At 32.5% G+C, this 22194-nt stretch overlaps 1 protein-coding gene across 1 annotated transcript; it reads right to left on the bottom strand.

The window, feature by feature from the left end:
* Positions 1 to 2815: 2815 nt before the first annotated feature.
* On the bottom strand, positions 2816 to 11340 carry LOC115716306 (respiratory burst oxidase homolog protein A). The gene is made up of 14 exons (XM_030645065.2): positions 10109 to 11340; positions 9863 to 10022; positions 9619 to 9667; positions 8688 to 8801; positions 7084 to 7506; positions 5742 to 6128; positions 5547 to 5642; positions 5317 to 5432; positions 4900 to 5067; positions 4660 to 4819; positions 4377 to 4568; positions 4155 to 4283; positions 3771 to 3849; positions 2816 to 3685 (listed from the first exon to the last, which is right to left on the bottom strand). Exons 1-14 carry the CDS (start codon positions 10803 to 10805, stop codon positions 3576 to 3578), a joined length of 2880 nt encoding a protein of 959 aa, XP_030500925.2. The 5' UTR covers positions 10806 to 11340; the 3' UTR covers positions 2816 to 3575.
* Positions 11341 to 22194: the final 10854 nt, after the last annotated feature.

The following is a 22194-nucleotide window of genomic DNA, read 5'->3' as shown; positions in this document are numbered from 1 at the left end:
CTATGTAGGCAAATTTTTAGTTTACTTGAATATTTTGAGAATCTTTATATATATAAATTTTTATGATTTATATATTATTATATTTCTTGAATTTTTCATTCACTAAGTTGTAAATTAATCTTTTTGTCAAGTTTTATCACACGTAGCAAATAAAATGATAATATGGTCACTTAGCCAATTGTCACGTCAATATCATTTCAACTCCACCTGTGTAATTAATTTTACGTAATTTTTTTAATTATTAATTAATTTTTAGTTTAATGATTTTTTTAAAAAATGTATAATTTTTATTTTTTTAATGTAAAACTATAAATGGAGCGCTGATGCGACAATTAGCTAAGTAGTTATATCATTATTTTATTTACTACATGTGATAAAACTTGACAGAATGACTAATTTACAATACTGATAATAGTTTAGAGATTATTTGTAAAATACTAAAAAGTTTAGGAGACACAATAATACATATGTCATAGCTCGAGAGACAAAAATGTCCATTATATAATCTTCCAGTAGAATTAAAACCCTAATTTTTTCAAATTAAATCATTGCTCTGAATTGAATTTAAATCATATCTTTTTTTGCGAATGATGTACTATTGTCCTGTCATGGTGACTTCAAATCTATCTATTTATGCTATAAGGCTTCTAGTTATTTTCAGCTATTTCGAGTTTATTCCCTAATGACTCGAAATCTGCATTATATTATAGTAAAATGAAGGAAGAAGAAGTATAGAGAATTATGGAAGCTTCAGGGTTCAGTAGAAGTGTTTTACCGTTCAAATACTTAGGCATACCAATCTGTGCTCGAAGAATTTTAGCTTCGAAATATGAAATTCTAATGGAGAAAATGGTTCAAAAGATCTGTGTGTAGAGAACAAGAAACTTATCATTTCCTGGAAGGGTAACCTTGATTAACTTGGTTCTTCTTACTATCCATTTTTATTGGACACAAACAATGATTTTGTCAAATATGGAGAGGAGAAGCTGAAATAAATAGTCCTAATTATGTTGCTTGGGATAGGCTATGTAGGCCCGAATTTGAGGAAAGTTTAGGGTTCAGACACAGGAATATTACTGCTCTGGGCAAGTATGTTTGGACAATTACTTCAAAATAAAATAACTTGTGAGCTCAGTGGATCCATAGTATCTACATCAAAAAGGTTAACTGGTAGAGCTATAAACCTCCTATTATAATGGAAGTTAGTATTGGCAAGATATAGTTTGAATCAAAGAGAAATATAAAGGAATGCCGAACTTTCAGTTACTAACAATAGGGGTTTATAGCATCTAAATGGGATATGAGGTTTTATGTTCGAAACAAAGCAAAGTAGCATGGCATGAGAATTGTGGAATCGCTACAATGTACCAAAGCATAGTTTTATAATTTGGTTAGCAATCCAAATCATCTTCAAACTAGAGACAGGTTAGTTTCATTTCAAGTCTGTCAAGATTCAACATGTTCGTTATGTGGTTCAGCTTTGGAATCGATTGGCCATCTATTTTTTGAGTGTACTTTCAGTCGCCGATTCTTTACTCAATTTAAAAAATGAATGGATTGAATAGTAAGTGACAAACCGCTCCTTGCCTTGCTGTGTTGGATATCTCGACCAAGAATATTCATGTTTGAAAACAAGTTTTGAGTGCAATGGTTGCTGGTTTGGTATACCAAATATGGAAAGTAGAAATGATAGTTTTTGGAATCAAAAAATACAAAGAGTTGAAGTGTGTATACAGAGGTGAGATTCAATGTAAGAATAGAATTACAAAAGTTAGTAGTTATAAAAAGATTACAAAGAAAAATAGGAAATGGTTTCTTTAGCATTTTGTAAGTCTATATATTCGGTCCTTTTTGGAATTGAAACAATTTATATAGTATTGTTTTGAGTTGAATGAAATTATTTATAAATTAAAAAAATTAAGCATATATACTTGCAATGCACATAATTTTATATATATGTATTTTTATTTTTATTTTGTATGTGATCTATGTTAATAGATACATAGACCACATAGATCACATAGAAAATAAAAAAAAAATGATGACCACATAGACCATACAGACCACATAGAAAATAAAAATAAAAGGAAATGATGACCATTTTGAGTTCAATAGTCCACATTCACAAAAATCTTGACTGTTTTTTTTTTTGGTTGACTATTGTTGTTGGGTTTGTGAATTAATAATAGGAAGAATCATGCAATAAAAGGGAAATGGACAAGTATATTGAATAATAATAAAAAAAAAATATTTAACAGCCTAATAATATACTAAGCATCTCAAAGACAACAAAAAAAAATGTTTAACTACAAAATTATTTATCCATTCGAAAAACATGGATATTTAATCTATAATGATCATTTAAATTTAGAAATTTACAAGATCATCTAATAAATAATGATCCAAAATCATTAAAAAATAATTTCCTTCTATTAAAAACAGACATAATTAGTAGACAATCTAATTCTCTTTGCAGTTTTTCTCTGCTATTCTTTCTTTGCAGAGGTTTGATTCTTGATTGAAGGTGTTCAAAAATGGTAATTTAGGATTTGAATATATATATATATAAAAGGGATTTTTATCTTGGCGAATTAAAGGGAAGCTTTTCAACCAGAGTTGAAGGAATTTCAACAGTGAGATTCAAAGAGCAAAATTAAGATGGTTTCAATCAAGTGTTTTCCTTTTTGGGAGAAAACAAGTTTTGTACTAACGATTGATTTGGCTAGTGAATCTTTTCTCTATGTCCCAATTGAGATTTTAGTTATTTTTAATATAAAGTTATAATCTTGACAAAAGAAAGATATGACATGAGTAATGAATGAAAAGAAAAAACATATTATATATTGTATTAAGGAGAAAATTAAGGGACAATGTAAGGTTCAGTGGTTCACTATATTATATATCACTCTGTCCAAAAAAGGTCCCCCAAAGAAAAAACATAGCTAAAAAGTACCATCTTCATCTACAGAAAAGAACAATTATTTATTCTAAACAATTATATCTATAAAAAATAATTGAAAGTGGTAGTCTGCGTCATTACATTCTAGAAGGATTCCCTGGGCCCCACTTGAAGAAAGAAAGAAAGAAAAAAAAGAAGAAAAATTGGGCACCAAAATAAGAAATAAAATAGATAAATTAATTATAATTTCTGAGAAAAGCTATAGATATATATAAAGATATCCCACCTTGTAACAGAACAACTATCTTCTTCCTAACCCACCAATGAATGTCTACCATTCAATACTTGTCTTCATCAATTATGTCAAACTTGTATAAATATAAATATTGTAGCTGTATCGCACTCTTTGAGTACCACAACAGTATCAATTTACTTTTACTTGACACGTGTCATCTCCATCTTTCGCCATATGTACAATGCCAAGCCACCTCACTATATATATATATAATCCAGGATACTTTTTCTGCTGCTTGACTCGGTTTAACTTATTTTTTATGATTAATATATGTAATTTTTTCTTTTTCCCATCTAAGGCTGTACAAATATTTCATATATCTAAAGTTTACAAAATTGCTTAGTCTCATAATAGGCCTATAAAATGTGAGAGAAGGCTTGGCTAGAAATGCTCTTTATGAAATTCAAACTTGGTTGTACCTTTTTGATTGAAATCGTAACAAAGTTTGCCAAGTTCTTTGGCTAGAACTGGAGCACCACAATAGAACACACCTGAAATTAAAACAATCAATATTAGTATAAAAAAAGAGATTAAAATCTTCTGTGATTTAATAATGGCTTGATAAAATTGACTCACCAATTCTAGCACCACAGTGCTTGGAACACATTTTTGAGAAAACTTTCTTCCAATTAGGCCTTGCAAAATGGGTTCTCACCTGAAAATGGGAAATCTTAGTTATAAATATACTAAGTACCTAAGCAGCAGACACTTAATGTGTACTTAAATTGCTACAAATTTTCATTTCTGTGTTAAGGTATCAGATAAGTGGACCACACTGGTTTGAAAAGAAGTCTCTTTTAAGATTGTTTTTTTGCACACAAAACCGCGTGCCAAAGAGAACATGTGATATTTGTAAAACAATAAGGCCAAAATTCTTTCTACGCATGGATTGAAACAGTGATAATTTTTAAGGATAAATGCTTATAATATATTATGAAAATGACAGATCAAAGATCCTACCCTTGTGCCTGACACAATGTCGACCCCATTCTTGGCGTGGTTCAGAGCTTGAACCATAGTAATTAGAGCCGATCGAGCATCACCTTCTTCATACACACTTGTCAAGTAGTTATGCATTTCAATAACACCCTAAAAGAAAAATTCAGAGCATATAGTAATTTAGTTACCAATAATAAAATATAATTATCTCTTAATGCATAGGGAAAATTACAAAAATTATACCCTTTGATCAAGCTCAGCAACTTCATTCATTACCCCTTTGAACCAATCAAATGAGCCTTGCTCCCTAGTTACCCAATAGAAGTAGGCATTCGTGGTCTTCAGTGCCTTTTTTCGAGAAACCCTGTTGGGAGTGGTGGAATCTGCACTACCCACACTTAGGTCTGATGTTCTGCTGAGATCAGAGGCTAAATCCTAACAAGAGAGAAGAAAATGGAAACTTAATCACAAGTTTATGAAGCATAGTTAGATATGAATAATACTAATAATAGCACAAGCTACTTACTGCTTGTTCTTCCATTTTTACGATATTGATGAGCAAATCTTTTAAGATACTGATGAAAGGGGTTGCACCAATTCCAAGACCAACTAGCAACAAGACATCATATTTTCTATAATCTTGTGCTGGAGCACCATAGGGACCATCAATTAATAGCTTTGGCAAACTGAAATGCAGAACATTTAAGTCAGCATTATAGTGCTCAAGAGTCAAAATGAAAGGCAGAAAAGATTCGTGAATTTCCACCTTTTCTTTGTCGTTTCATCAGCCCTTAGAAGTCCACTCTTTCCAGCTACAGGAGCCTCACATGCTGCAGAAAATACCCTCTTCAGCTCTTGTGTCCAGTCACCCAGCTGACGTATGTGAACACTGAGGTAGTCATCACCAGGAGCAGAGGTAATTGAAAATGGATGCCTGACGTTTATAAATCATAGCACAGTATTTAGCAGGAGTAGGACCAAATAAACTAGCAACAGTATGGCATTATAAATTGTACAATTTATTTGAATGTAACAACTATAGAGAAAAAAGAAAATCAGAGAGGATTTACACCTCTAACTTTCTGATCAATTCAGTCAAGACATAACAGAGCAATTAATGATGTTTAACAAGGCCAATTCAGGGAAAATTACTGAAAAGGAAAGCTAGTGGAGACATATATACCACTCAAATGGAGAAATGGCTGGGCACTGCACAAACATGTACTGTCCACTTTTGTATTTGAATTGGGGTGGCTTGGACATTTGCAATGTTAGAACATTTCCAGGATAAATAGCAACCTAAAATTTTACAATAATAAAAGAAAAAGTTACAACAAAAGTAATGCAGCTTTAATTTTAAGGACAACAAGTATCCAGATTCCATAACAATAAAATGTAGTATAATTCTTTTACCTTCAAAAGACGGACGCTATAGAATCCGGACCTGAAAAATCTGAGGGTCCTCTCACCAGCATATAGTAACACCGGAACACATAAGTACATCCATGTCTGCAATTAAAAACACATGAAATTTAAAATATATTGAACCAACACTGTTACACTACTTAGATATAGATTGAAATAATGGTGTCAAAGTTATATATGTACCGTTTTCTTGTACCATTTGTGTACAAGATAGAGAAATACTCCGTGGATTATGAGCAAGACATAGACAATGACAAACAGGTGATGTGAATACCAGAAGGCGTTATAGCCAGTCAGCCTATCAAATGGCTTGGGAAGTTTAACAAGGCTTCTCCTGAACCATCGGGTAGCAAGTATGAATGCTATGGTCATACATGTCACCATAAGGATTCCAGTCACACCCTCAACTCCTTTAATAAGATCTAAGTAAGTGGGCTTATCACTTCCAAAGTCAAGACTCAAATTGTTTTTATAGGCCTCTTCTGATGAACTTATCAGCCTTGGAAAATCACATGCAAGATGGTTCCCTACATGGAGAATTACACCAACTACAATGGCTGAAGCAATTGTCTACAAAAAAATCATTAAAACAAAACAAAACTGATCAATTAGGACATAGTACTAATCAGTCAAGAAAATTGATTAAGTATATCCAAAGTCCCAAAAGTCTACATCAGATTATAAGATGTTACGTGTGTGAAGCTCAGGGAATCTACATAGTTGGAACGCATATACGCTTGGACATACTTTGGTTGTGACTTGGTTATTTGTTTTTTTTTTCTTATGGTAAAGTTTGTCTTTATTTACTTTTTAGAGAGAATCTCTCTTGTTCATTTTCGATGGTTTACGTAGTAATGTGATTTGGCTTTCGTAAGAAGATGCTTCTGTATCTTTTTTCCCCACTTTCTTTAGCTAAAAGGCAATTCAAGATCACTAAAGGACAAGAAAAACCATTCCACTATAATATATATTCGCGGCGGGCACCACGTATTTTATTTTATTTTATTTTTATTTTCATTATCTTCTATGGCTGGAAAATAGTGGTAAGTTAGCACGTCAAACGGAAATTGTCCATTTCCTATTTCCTATAGCTTACTTAGAAAAATAGAAAATAAATAAAATACCCAATTTAAGAAATCTAATTTCAGTTCCATTCCAAATGCTGGTTCCAGGCATATGTTAAAATGTCATTAGTAGCTAGCTAGGATGGTATTTAACTCCAAATTTTAATGTTTTTGCCAAAACATGCATTAAGAATATTGTCATTTCGTCACGTCTACATCAATACTCTCTGTTTTCATTTTATTAAAGAAAGGGGAGTGAAAGGTATTTATTGTCTTCAACTTTTGCTGCCTAATCAATGAAGTGTAACAAAAACGCGTAAATTGTTGCAGTTTTAGTTTAAAAAAGATGATCAAGACCATATAACGTTGACCTATAATGTATAGATATTTTTTAAGATAGGACCCCAAACTCAACAAAAAAAAACAAATACAAAAACGTATAAATAAAGCATAATGCGTACCTTATGGAAGTTGATGTTGTCGTCAAAAGGCACAAAGTAACCCATCTTTGTATTCCTAAGCCAAGTGATTAAATTTCTACAGACAGGCAATAGTATAAGTGCCATGTTGAACTTCAATGTCTCGGCGGCTCCTTTAGCCGTGAGGAGACAGTAACCCATTACGTTAAAGGCCTTTTTCTCCTTGTACTGTAAGAATTTCCATGTGAACAATCCAGCCATTATGCCAACCCAAAGCATCAGAACCCAAATTCTCTTCCAATTTTCTTGCAAAAAATAAACCATTTTGGTGCTCAGTCTCCGTATTCGGCTCCTCTTTCTGAGACCTTGGAGATTCTGGCTCAAGGCTTGGCTCGTGTAGCTTAACGCTTGGCTGTAGTTTAAGTATGTGTCCTTTTGTAGCAAAAGCGTCTCCAATTGCCATAGCTGAGTAAAACAAAAACAAAATTACTATGGTGAAAAACAATATAAATCATGGTATGAAAATGTTGTTCATTTAATAATAATATCTTCAATTTGTCAACTCAATATAAGATCACGGCGCGTGCCTACGTGCACGTAGGAGTGAAAGCCAAGCATAGAAATAGATTAAGCTGATGAAAAAAAAAACACTTGCTGAGAGAAATTATACGTTCAGAAGGTCAATCATGAAGGTTTAGTAATTAAATATTAATGTAATAAGCTGTTTCTACTTAATTATCGGCACGACATTTTGCACTATATATTATAAATTATATATATATACGCTGACATCTGAAATAATTTAAAATGATGTGTATATATAATATAATACCTTTCCGGTAGTCATTGTTCACACACGTATATAGTATTATATATATTCAAGGAAATTCTTAGCTAGCTATATTTGTTTGAAATAGTCATCTATAATGTGGATCAATTAAAAGAATACAAATATTATGAAGGGGCGGAATGCTCAAGATCAATGATGTCAGTAACGAAGCCACAAATTATTAGCACCGATATTTCAATTATTTATATATTTATGATTGTGTATACAAATTACAAATAGCTAGCAAATATGATATGAAACTTATCAAAATGATTTGTTGGGACAACTAGCTAAAAGTGCACTAGAAAAGATAATTAGCTAACAAATTGAAGACAAAAAGAAAAAAGAAAAAAATTGTTCAACTACTACACATATTTATTACTTATTTTAATTATTGAAATGAAAGAAATAAAGGTTGCTTTTCTTTTTGTTCTTCTAATGTAATGTATTATATAGTGGAAATCTTATTTCATTAGCAACTACCTATTGATCAAGTCATTAACTTAGACTAATTCCTATATATATAGACTATATGGTTATTTTCTTTTTCGTGTAGAAAAAATCCCTTCCTCCACAGTTCAACAACACGAACAAAACAAAATTGAAACAGTAATTAATAATTTTTTTTTCTTCTAGCTAAAAAATGAGCATAGTAAAAACTAAAAAGTCAAAGTCAATCTGTAGTGAACCTTAGTCAAAGTCTTTTTCTCTCTCACAAAATATTCCATATACGTAAATCTTATACTACACACCAAAGAAAATTATTGCCAATATGGTTAGAAATTGAGGTAACGAATAATAATTAACGTTAGCTTACCTCAATGTAGCCAAGTCTTTCAGGGTCTAATTCTTCCATGATCAAAGCTGCATATTCTTCTGCCTGTTCTTTCAATCTCGCTAACTTGTTTGCAGAAGCACTTACCATAATAATCTATTCATATACAAAAATACCAAATTATAACATATAAATGAGAGAAAAAAAAAATAGAATTTGATTTATTTTTTATTTTTCAAAAAAAAAAAAAAGAAAGAAAATAAGAGATGAAGAAGCAATTGCATGATATTACGAAAAGGCCCTCTCACCAACCCCACTAAAAAAATCGTCATAATATTTTCTACAAAACTTTTTGGGTAAAATTAGAAAACACTGTGTCCACCTGTCTAAAGCCCAGGGTCTCTGTTCAAGAGTCCTAGTTCACTAACTCTTGAATATTACATCTAATAATAGATAAAGATGCTTAAGAACATGGCAAACATTATAAGACCAAGAAAACAACAAAAAAAATTAATTAATTATTTTATCAATTAAAATATAATTATAATATTTGAGGGAGTGGTTAGTTTTACAAACTCATGGATTAAGGTCACCCAATCCTTGCCTACCGTAGACTAAAATTAAAGATGGTCACATAATAATCGAAGAAGATTATGCAAAAATTAAAGACTCTCAGTGTCACTTTTGGTCACTCTAGCAAGAAGGGTCGGCTCAATATATATATTTACTTCTTTTTATTATTATTTATTTTTAATATAAAATAATTTAAATGAGAAAGCAAGTTGGCTAATTCATGCATATTATACAACAATCATTAATTTAATTAATATAACTAATCAAGCAGCAGCCTTAAAAAATACTCACTAATTAATGAAGAGTAAGGTCACACATCATCTCAAAAAATAAAAAAGTCCAACAATTTTTTCTTTTTTTTCTTAGTTAATTATTATAATATAATAATTAGTTAATTTACCTCTTTTACTTCTTCTTCAGTAATTCTACCATCTTCGTTCTTGTCCACCCTTCAACATCAATAACAAGAAAAAACACATAATTAGTAAATATGAAAAGACGGTTTTGCCCCTACGTCGTTGAGCATAAGTGCTTGCATTTTAAATATATATAATAATTAAGAAAAACGTAATCACTGAAAAAGATTAGATTAGTGAATTAGTTTAATTTGTTTTGTAATAATGATTAAATTAATTAATGCATACATGTCGAAGAAGATCTGAAGCCTGGAATCGAAACTTTGATCGGTAATTTGTGACCAAAACTCGTAGAGTTCTTCTTTGCTGATTTTGTCAACTTTCAATCTTCGTCTTCTTCCCAAAGCGTCAACTAATTCCAGAGCAAACTCGTTCGAATTCGCCATTCCTATTTTTATTTATTAATAAATAAAAATTTATATATAAAAAAATGAAAATGTAATTAAGAAAATAACAATTAAAAATAATTATTACCAATGCATTTGGCGAAATCGGAGCGATAGAGAAAACCGTCTTTGGAGAGCTTTTCGAAATTTGCCTCAACTTCGTTCCATGCATCGACTCTGTTAGTCTTACAGTTACTGATAAATTTCAATCCACGAAGAGCCTTATGAGCTCCAGAACGAGTCCGATCGAGCTGAGCTCGCTGTTTCCTCAAAGCTCTAGCCGCTAAAGCCGAGTCGAATCCAGCTCCAGGTCCGGCACTAACGCCATTTTGAGGAGTAGCTGATGTAGACGCCGCCGCCGAGAGCACACGCGAGCCGTGACCGTGGTGGCTCCACGAGAATCGCTTTAGCTCAGCTCTTAGTTCCTGCGAAAATTGCTTCGCCTTAGCGACGGCTTCCGCTTTAAGCTCATGAGAAAACTGACGAAGCCGACTCGACGAGCTCCGCCTAAACGTAGACGGAGATCTCGACACCGAAGCCGGAGTTTCACTTCCGGCACCACCAACGACAGAGATTGCGTCATCGATGTTAATCACCGTCGCCGGTTCAACACTCCGAAGTAAAATCGTATTATCATCTTGAAGATCAAGCGTAACCTCAACAAACTCCTCTTCCGCCGCAGTCGAACTGGAATCGTATCCCGGCGATGATCCAGCACTCACCGCCGATTTAACAGGAACCGAATCAGACGCCCAACGTCGCTCGTGCTTCGGAAAATCCCTCATCGAAAATTTCTTGAGAAATCAATCAAATCAATCAATATTTCGGTCAATGTATTATTAATTCAAAATGAGAAATGAGGCAGAAGTTTTTTATACGAACTCTCGGACGCGTTGATTTTGAGGGGAATCTCAGTGAATTGACATGTTAACGCGGAAGAGAAACTAAAATCAAAACCAGCAGAGAAAAGACAAAGGTGAAATTTGTAGCTGAGAAAGATGAAAGAGACTAAACACTTCAAAAAAACTTCGTAATCAAAGCAAGTCTTCCTCCACGATCATGATCATCTACATCAATGTAAAATTATGGTACAGTGGTATATAATTAAACCGCCATGAATGAAGAAAAGAATCAAACTATACATATATATATATATTTATAGGTTTAGAGCTTTTTTTGGTTGGTCTAATTAATTAGTACTCATTTGCTTTCCCCACACTATAAAATTTATTTTTAATTTTGTGAAACACAACAACAACGCGGTTTATAGTGATTTTTAGAGAGAGAAAATGAGCAAAGAAAGAATGAAGAAGCTTAGGGACTAAAATGGAAAATCAAATTATATATATTTATATAAATATTTAGTACACCCTTAGAGCATCTCCATTTTATACACTATATTTAATATCACACTATCATCAAATTTAATGTTAAAAACACTTTATACTCCAGAGACAATACTAAAATTAACACTAAAAATAATATTTTTTATTAGAGATTTTTATACTACATATTAAAATTTTAATTTTTTTTTTATTATAGAGCAAATTTTTTTTCAAAAATACTGTGTAAATTTCATATTATGTATTGTGTTAAATTTTTACTGTTATTCTACTATTGTTTTTAATTTATTTTACAGTTATTTTAAGTTGTTTTATAAAACAACAGTATTTTTGTAAAAAATTCCATGTTACAATAAAATTGTAAACTTTTATCCAGTACTTTCATAAAAATTTATTTTTATTATCATATTATTTTTTTAATAAAATACAATATAAAAAATAGTATTTAAACAATTTTTAATCAACACTTATAAAAGAGTTACGTGTACAATAAATTGTTTAAATTATATTTTTGGCCTATTATTTTTTAAAATCTCTCAAAAGTTTATAAAATATATTAAATAACTATAATATACTAAGAAAATAAATTAATTTTTTTTAATACCAAAATAAATAAGAGTGTATTAGTTTACTATTTTCTGAAATAATAATAAAAAGAAAATAATATATATTATATACAATAAAATAATAATAAAAAAAAAGTGAGATGTCCATATGCTACAATATGTCATGCATTGTAGCACACACAACAAAATGGTGTGTTATATAAAGCTACATTGAAGCACGTAGGAGCAGTAAAATAGGGAAATGCAGTCTTTTTGAAGGTGCTCTTAATTGTCTTTTGGTAAATTTACCAATATGTTTTAAAAGAAATTTTTAATTAGTCTAATCTTTATATTATGGTCGGATCTAGTAGTGTTGATGTGGGGCTATAGCTTCCACACTAATAAAAATTTTGTCTTTTAAAAAATTAAATGTAATTTTTCTTAATTTAATAATTATAGACCAAAATAATAGAAAAGTCTCTACAAAATTAAATAAATCTAGTAAGAGTGATTATAATATAAGTATAAATATTTTTTAATAATAAATAAGCCCTCACAAAGTAAAAATTTTAAGCCCGTCACTTATTATAGTTATGTTACGACCATGTATAAGTCAAAATATATATTAATGAAGAATAAGTTTCAAATAGTACTTATTATTTAATATTATTTTTCATATTATAAATTATTTAAAAATAATTTAAAATTTTTAGTTCATCTTAAATAAGGTATACCATCATACCAATAAAAATGGGAAAAAAGAAATTTGAATGGTGAAACAAATAAAAGTAGCAAAATGTGGATTTATAGAGTGTGTAATATAATAGAGGATAGTTTACCTGTTTAGTTAAATTATTTACGTTAGGCAATTTGGGTTGGGTTGATGAGGTGGGAGTGGGACCGTTGATACTGCCTTTCACGAGTCGACGGCTGGGATTGGCTTTTAGTCAACCCCAAACCAATATGCACAAACCTTTTATTTATTTCAAAATAACGTAAATACAAATTAAGTATAGGATTTCATCTAATTTTAAAGAATATTACAAACTAAATTGATATTTAATATTTAATAGCAATGATCTATATACTTTCATCTAATATTTTCTAAATGAAAAATGCTAAACCATACTTTAAAGTATCAAACATTCCAAAAAGTGGCATAATATGTTATTGGTGTATGGTGTTCCACACATTTTAGTTTAATAAATAAGGTGAATTAAAATTTTTACTCCATGAATTTGTAATTGTAAGACCTTAAATTTATTTTGAATTGTTGAGATTGTTGAATTTAAAAATTTTCGTCCTTAAATTGCTCACAACACGCTACATCAATTTGGTAAGGTACATATTTTTTTGTAAATTTTTTACATTTTTACGTTTAAAAATTTTTTTATATATATATTTTTACGGTTTTTCATAGAATCAAAACAACACAAAATAACAAAAAAATTACATAAAAATAACATTCAAACAACAATAAAAATAACATATATATAACGAAAAATGAACAACAAATTAATAAGAGTACAACATAAAAAATTTTTATTTTCTGTAAAAAAAATCATAAAAATTATAAAAATATTTAAAATTTTGTATAATCGTATTTTTATAATTTTTTTTGTTATTTTTATGTATTTGTGAAATAATCCCTAATAATAATGTTCTTTCTAAATATATACAAACGTATATTTTGCTATTATTATTAGTTTTAAAGAATGTTATCGTCAATTTTCTGTTACAACTACTATTTAGTCAATTTCCACATTCGAAAATATACGTCGGAATATTTTTTTTTTAATTTTTTTCCACGGCGGTGTTTGTTGCGTTTATAACATCATCCTTGTAAATTTTTGAAAAATTTTCAAATAGTTTACAGTGCCGAAAATACATTTGAAGTTTTATGAACACACGCGGTAAACTGGAATATCAAGAATTCTATTTTCGATAATGTAAATTATTCAGAATTTTGAAGAAAAAAAATTACAAGAATGATACTGTAACTATAACGACTACCACTATAAAAAAATTAAAAAAAAATATTTTAACATGTGATTTCGGACATGGAAATTAACTAAAAGATTATAATAGAAAGTTGTAATTAGCCCGTAATATATTATATATATATATATATATATATATATATTCATGTAATGACATGACACAGTTAAATCAATAATGTTTATTCTCATATATCATCACAACAAGCACGTGTTATATTATTATTGTTTTTTCAGCCAATTATTAGGTTTTGATTAGAAGTGAAGAAAGAAGAAGAAGAAAAATAAAACTAAAAAAAAGTCACTCTTATTATTTTCAGATTAGAGAGACTTCCTCAGTTTATTAAATGCCTATTTATTGTGTTAAATCATATATTATATATAATTTACACACTCACTTTATTAATTTCATTTTCCAATATTTTATTTGTATTTTTTTTCATATTAATTCAACTGTAACTAATCTAAAATTCAAGCAACGTACCCAAATATATTTCACACACATAAATTGGATCTTCCATCACGTGTATCATTACTTTTATATTTCTTATGTAGGCAAGTCATAATTTTATTTATTTTAACTTAAAAAATATTATGAAAAAATTAATATAATTTATAGCGTAAATATTTAAATTAAATTTGCATATAAATATTTAGTTCCAAAAAATTTTACTTGTAATGACAATTATAATATTTAGAGAAGATCTTTGATTGTTGCTTTGTTAGCTCGAAAACAAAATACAATAGAGAAAGCTGATCAAGCAAGCAGATGAAAATCATGATATCTGAAATCGATGTAACATTTTAGTAATTTCTTGACTTTTACATTATAGTTTCATGTACAAATTAAAATTGAGGGGGGGCACTTTTTTTTGGTGAAGGGAGCAAAAAGTAAATTTAATAGTAAAAATAAATACGATTTTATTATTATGTTTATAATTATCATCTTTAATTACAAATATATGTTGTAATTAACCAAAATACATATATATTTTTTTTTATTTTTTTTAGGGGGCAGGCCTCTATGTGAGTCCGCACATGTGTACATAGAATTTGCTACTAAAATTTGGAATGATCTACAAAAAAGATATCATCAAATAAATGTCCCAAGGATTTTTGAAGCAAAGAGATCAATGAAAATGTTTAACCAATATCTTTCGATGTTACTGTAACACCCTAACTAACATAGGCGTATTACGTGATTTTTAAACATGCTGTGCAGCTCGTTGCTAATCAACGAGGTTTATGGAAAAACGTGATTAATTAAAATTTTTTGCTTTTTAATTAAACTCATAAAATAATATTACAAAAGACTCGGGATCCCGATTATAAAATCATTTACAAAAAGATTTAACTGATTAACTGATACATAAAATAAAGGTCGTCTAACGACCAGTTACAAAAATCAGCCTCGCTGTCCCGATGATCGTACGCTCCAGGCCTAACCGCCCCGACATGTACAATCTCATAAGCTCGCTCACGGTCCATCAGCTATAGCCTTGCCTTTACCTACACATGAACATAAACTGTGAGTCGACAGACTCAGTAAGAAAAGCATAGAAATACTCATACATAATTCTAACCGCCGTGTCCAACACGATACTGAGTCCCGCTACTGCCATGTCCAACATGGTACTGAGCCACTACTGCCATGTCCAACATGGTACTGAGTTCTGAACGTTCATAGGGACGGTACTATTGACACGTAACAACCTGATCGGTCGAACCTGGCCATACTCCGCCGTCCGGTCATACTCCACTCGTACCGACGTGTTACTATATCCTCTTGATCGGCCGAACCGGTCATACTCCGCCGTCTTGGTCATACTCCACTCGTACCGACGGGATACGTCAATAGCACGGAACCACCAACCAAGTGTCACTGATCGGTCAAACCGGTCATACTCCGCCGCCGGTCATACTCCACCGTACCGACGTGACAGGGTTGGATGGTTCGAAGCCAACATACAACTAATGTAATCTAATAGGCTTCCTACATGCACGCTAAACATGTAATCTACATATGCATACCGTTATACTAATCTTACTCCGGATTCCGAATTCGTGTGCCAACCCGACCGGAACCGAAGCCGAGCTACGGACATCGGCTCCTAAACCATAAAAATCACAACGCTATAAGTGACACGCTAAATCACTTCCCGGGGACTAAAACTAGGAACTAAAAGTTTCCCTATCGATAAAAAGCATGGCAATACCCCCTAAAACATAAAAACGAGGAAAACTAGGGTTTCTGAAAATTCCCCAACCAGAGACCGGCTTGCCCAACCGGAATTCCGGTTCTGGGAAATTCAGGACCCCCATCCGGAATTCCGGATGCACAACCGGAATTCCGGTTCCTCGTAGGCAGCAACATCAAATTTTCATAACTTGCACAATTCAACCCCAAATCACCTCAAACTTTCCAGACCTGTTCTATACCTTCCCTAGAACATATCCAAGGCATCAAAACAACCCAGAAACCTCAAACACGAAAAATGCCATTGGAGCTCAAGCTTTGATATCTAAACTCAAACTTGAGCAAAACCACCTAATCATGCATTTCACTAGCTTAATTCTACTTAATCAAGCTTATCTAAGCCTCTGAAAACAATTAAAAACAACAGCAACATCACAGAAACAGATTCACACTATTTTCACCAAAAATCACATTTTTGCATAGAACACTCAAAGCTTTGAACAACCTAACTAACATGCTTCAAACAACTCACTTAACATCAATTAAACATGCTTTGAACCACAGAAAACATCAACAAAACACAGCAGCAACAACCTCAATTAATCATGCATGCATCATCATTTTTCATCATTTTTTCAAGAAATTACAACAAGAAAGGTTAGAGACTTTACCAAGGATTAGAAGAACACTTAGATTGGATGAAACTAGCTTGAAAATTGAAAGAAAACTAGCCCTTGAACCCCAAGCCTTCAGCCGAAAAAGAGAGAGAGAAAAGAGAGGTTTTCCAATTTTCTAATTTTTCTAAACTTTGAAATTTTTGGATAAATGAATTAAACCCCCATTACATAACTCTTATTTCAGCCAAATAATACTAAAAATTAAACATTTAATTTTCAAATAAAAAGTCACTAAAAGACAAAACACTAATGGGGCAAAAAGACCATTTTGCCCCTCCACCATAAAATCATGAAAATCATACTAAAGGGGTATTTTTGGGAAATTCTAAATTCCCGGCCGTTCCCGACATTCCCAATGTCTAAAACCCGTCCCCAAACTACTAACATACTAAGTTGTGATTTCTACTGAGCCAAACGCCGAGTTCCAAAATACCGGACACCGGAAATGCAAAATATGCAAGCCACTGAATAACATAAATAACAGTAATAAATTATTTAAATAGCTATAAATAATTTCATAATTAAACATAAACAACTGATAATTTCCAAATTAACTAAGCGGGCTTTACAACTATCCCCCCCTTAAAAGGATTTCGTCCCCGAAATCTAACCTGAATAACTCTGGATATTGAGCTCTCATATCTGACTCTAGCTCCCACGTGGCTTCTTCCACCTTACTGTTTCTCCAGAGAACCTTGACCAATACTATGGTCTTATTCCGAAGGACTTTATCCTTTCTATCCAGGATCTGCACTGGTTGCTCCTCGTAGGTCGTGTCTGGCTGAAGCTGAAGACTCTCATAACTGAGTATATGAGAGTGTGACAGTCAGTAATCCCGTGATCCGTAAGGGGAAACACCGGGTAAGCTGTGCAATCTCACACCGCCTGGGGAAGGTCAAGTGGGATGATTCTGAGACTGTGTAGGTATGGGACTACACAGTTGAAGAGGGCTTAAATGGATTGATTGGTACTACCTATGTCAACAAGGTGCATCTTGTTTTTCGGTAGCCCATCTCGAAAGAACTCCACAGTTAAGCGTGCTTGGCCTGGAGTAATTTAAGGATGGGTGACCTCCTGGGAAGTTTTCCCAGGAAGCGTGCGAGTGAGGACAAAGCATGCTGGAAACACTCGTGTTGGTCTGTAGGGTCAGTCGTCAGTCCATGAAGCAGCCAGAGTGACGAACTCGTGTATAAGAGCCATTAGTCCGTGGGTGTAAGGACCCAATGGAGGCTTGAAGCGGGGACGTTACAAATGGTATCAGAGCCTTGACCCAGCCGGAAGTGTGGTCGACGAGGACGTCGGACCCCGTAAGGGGGGGTGATTGTGATGGGCCGCAATCCCGTGATCCGTAAGGGGAAACACCGGGTAAGCTGTGCAATCTCACACCGCCCGGGAAGGTCAAGTGGGATGATTCTGAGACTGTGTAGGTATGGGACTACACAGTTGAAGAGGGCTTAAATGGATTGATTGGTACTACCTATGTCAACAAGGTGCATCTTGTTTTTCGGTAGCCCATCTCGAAAGAACTCCACAGTTAAGCGTGCTTGGCCTGGAGTAATTTAAGGATGGGTGACCTCCTGGGAAGTTTTCCCAGGAAGCGTGCGAGTGAGGACAAAGCATGCTGGAAACACTCGTGTTGGTCTGTAGGGTCAGTCGTCAGTCCATGAAGCAGCCAGAGTGACGAACTCGTGTATAAGAGCCATTAGTCCGTGGGTGTAAGGACCCAATGGAGGCTTGAAGCGGGGACGTTACAGTTACTGCTTATTTTACTCGAAGAAAGGCTTTTATGGGATCTGATTCAAGACTATAGACCACTCTACCATATTTGTAAGTGTGATGCGATGAAGGTTGTTCAAGAATATCAAGAAGAAGACAAAGTTATGGAGTTCCTAATTGGCTTGAATGAATCTTATAGAAGTGCAAAGTCTTAGATTCTCATGCAAGATCTAATGCCTACTGTTAACAAAGCGTACACTTCGATAATTCAAGAAGAGAGACAAAGGTGCATTATTTCCATTCTTGTCGAAGTCCCTAAGATCACACCTAGTCAATCTAGATCTACTACAAATCAGTTTGCTGGTAATGTAAATTTTAATCATCCCGGAGTTACTTGTAATCATTGTGGTATTGGTATGGTTGGACATATCATGGCTAAATGCAACATGTTACATGGATACCCACTAGGCCATAAGTATTGTGCGGAATAAAAAAATCCTAATCAAAACTCTTCCAATTAACCTAGAAAAGCTTCTACAAATTATTCTAATGGACAGTGACATGCAGGACAAAGTGGACAGTGTGTTATGCCATATCAAGATCTCATTCAGAGTCTTACATATCAGTGCCAACAACTAATGAGTTTGTTGTCTCAAAAGAATCAAGAATCATCAAGCCTCTCATCTAAACTATATCAACCCATGGTGTCACAATTTTCTGGTAAGAGCTTCCCTATTTTGCATAATAGATGGATCATTGACACAGGAGCCACACATTATGTGTGTATCCTGGCTTATCTTTATTTACCAATATTAAAAAAAAAATACATCTTATTCAAGTGTCAATTTACCTAATGATGCTCATATTTCTGTTACTTGTATTAGGATAATTCATCTTTCCTCTGACCTTATTCTTAAAAATGTTATACATGTTCCTGTTTTAAGCACAATTTATTATTTGCTACTACACTAATCATCAAATCTATTGGTTGCCATTTTAATTTTTTCCTCTTAATCATTACATTATTCAGGATAGTATGAAGACTCAGATTGAGATGGGTGATTGATTGGAGATCTTTACTACCTGAATTTGTCTCATAATTCACTTTCTCCTGCTATTTTTTATGTTATTTTTTATTTTGAAATTGAAGACAAAACTATGTGGCACTACAGATTAGGTCATCCCTCATGTATCAAACAACATCCAATTAATAAAAGTGCAATTCAGACCTTAACTCTAGCCCTCATTTTCACTACTCTGTTTGTCATTATGCTAAACAAAAAAGGTTGCCTTTTGTTTCTAATCATAATATTGTTAAAAAATGTTTTGATCTTATACATATTGAAATTTATGGGCCTTATAATACTATGATTTCTGAAGGATATAAGTATTTTATTATCATAATGGATGATTGTTCTAGGTTCACTTAGGTTAATTTCATTAAATAAAAATCTGATGCTCAATTGGTCATTTATCAATTTCTTCAACTTATCAAAACTTAATTTAACATGTCTATTAAAGGCATTCGATCAGACAATTCTGAAGAGCTTTAGTTTCCTATTTTGCTCAAGAATTCCTTCACCAAATCTCAAATAAAAAAAACCCATTTTATGGTAAGCCTCCCAATTATATTCACCTAAAATCTTTTGGTTGTTTAGCAAATGTTTCTACACTTAGTTTTTGTCGAACTAAGTTCTCTCCAATGTCAGCTCCCTGTGTTTTTCTAGGTTCCCAAGAGTATGAAAGCCTATAATTTTTTGGATCTCTATACTAATCGTGTCTTCTACAGTGGGAATGCATATTTCCATGAACATATTTTTCCTTTTGTTCAAAATGCCCATTTTCCATACACACATTATTATTTCTTTTATGCTTCTTCTGATTCTCTAGAACATAACTCTCTTTTCTCTCCAATAGACAATTCTCATTCTTCTATTTCCATTACAGAAACTCCTCAATCTAATCTTGAAATGCCTACTTCTTCTCAGACAACCAGGCCCACCAGAGCACATAAAAAGCCCTTTTATCTCACAGATTATCATTTTTTCTTGGCTAATTATTCTTCTGGTGTTTTCCTTCAGGATCATTATCTAGTGATTGCACATTTACTGTCTACTGTTATTGATTATTCCATGTTGTCTCCAAAATTTTGAGCTCTCATTCTCTCTATTTCAACACATCAAGTACCTGAGCAATTTTATCAAACTCATGGGATTATTGAATTGGATGATGCTATGGATTGTGAAATTGAGGCTCTTGAAGAAAATGATACCCGAATTATTATTAGTCTTCCTTTACATCATCAGGTAATTGGATGAAAATGGGTTTACAAGATCAAGTTTAATGTTGATGGTAGTGTGAAAAGATTTAAAGCTAGATTGGTTGTAAAAGGGTACAATCAACAAGACGGGACTGATTACTTTGAAACTTTTGCACTAATGACTGAATTGGTCACTGGCAAACTTATTCTTGCACTTGCTGCTATTAAAGGCTGGGCTTTGTACCAATTAGACGTTAATAATGTCTTTTTGCATGGTGATTTACATGAAGATGTGTATATGACTGTTACCGCCAAATGTTGTATGCAAGTTAAACAAGTCATTATATGGCTTGAAACAAGCTTCACGATAATAGTTTGAGAAGTTTTCTACAGCTTTGGTACATGAAGGATTCCATCATTCTGCCATTTATCACTCTTCGATCATCAAGCACTTTGGTAACAGTTTTATCTTATTGCTTGTTTATGTGGATGATATTATTTTGGTCATCAATCACATATATACAAGAGATGGAAGCTTTGTAAGTAAGATTGAACACCAAGTTTAAGCTCAAAGATCTTAAAAACTAAAGTACTTTCTTGGACTTTAAATAGCTAGGTCAAAACAAGGTATTATTATTTTTCAAAGAGCTTATGCTCTTCAACTTCTTGAAGATTTGGGTTACTTAGGGAGTAAACTTATGAATACTCCCATGGAGGTCAACCTAAAGCTATGCCAAGACAATAAACAAAAGGTTGGTTGATCCTACATTGTACAAAAAAATTATTGGTAAACTGCAATATTTGACCATAACCAGACCTAATATATATATATATATCATTTTTAATGAATAAGTTAAGTCAGTTCTTAACTACTCCAAAAATCAATCACATGATATTGCTCAAAGAGTTTTACAGTATGATAAAGCAAATCCTGGACATGAAATTATGTTGTCAGCAACATGTGAAATCAAGCTAGAGGCATATGCAGACTCAGTATTGGGTAGCTTGTCCCGATACAAGAAAGTCTACTAGTGGTTTTTGTGTTTTTCTCGGAACATCCATAGTGTCCTGAAAAAGTAAAAAGCAACAACCATATCCAGATCATCTGCTAAAGTAGAGTACAGAGTTATGGCAAACACTACATATGAAATAGTGTGAATTTTATCTAAAGATCGATCACAAAGGGCCTACAATGCTTCATTGTGACAACAAGGCTGGACAACATATTGCAGCTAATCCAATCTTCCATGAGAGGATGAAACACAAAGATATATAGATTGTTATCTTGTGCGTGAAAAGATTCAAGAAAGGATTATCAAAATCTTACACGTTTCCACCAAAGATCAAATAGCAGATTTATTAACTAAGCCTCTGTTTCCAGCTCAATTGATCAAACTACTCAAAGACAAGATGAGATTATTTGATATTCATGCTCCATT

This window comes from Cannabis sativa, chromosome 5 (assembly GCF_029168945.1).
Source record: "Cannabis sativa cultivar Pink pepper isolate KNU-18-1 chromosome 5, ASM2916894v1, whole genome shotgun sequence".
In the NCBI taxonomy this organism is placed as follows: domain Eukaryota; kingdom Viridiplantae; phylum Streptophyta; class Magnoliopsida; order Rosales; family Cannabaceae; genus Cannabis; species Cannabis sativa.
Note: the sequence above shows the minus strand (reverse complement) of the source record. Positions and strands in the feature narration are given on the sequence as shown.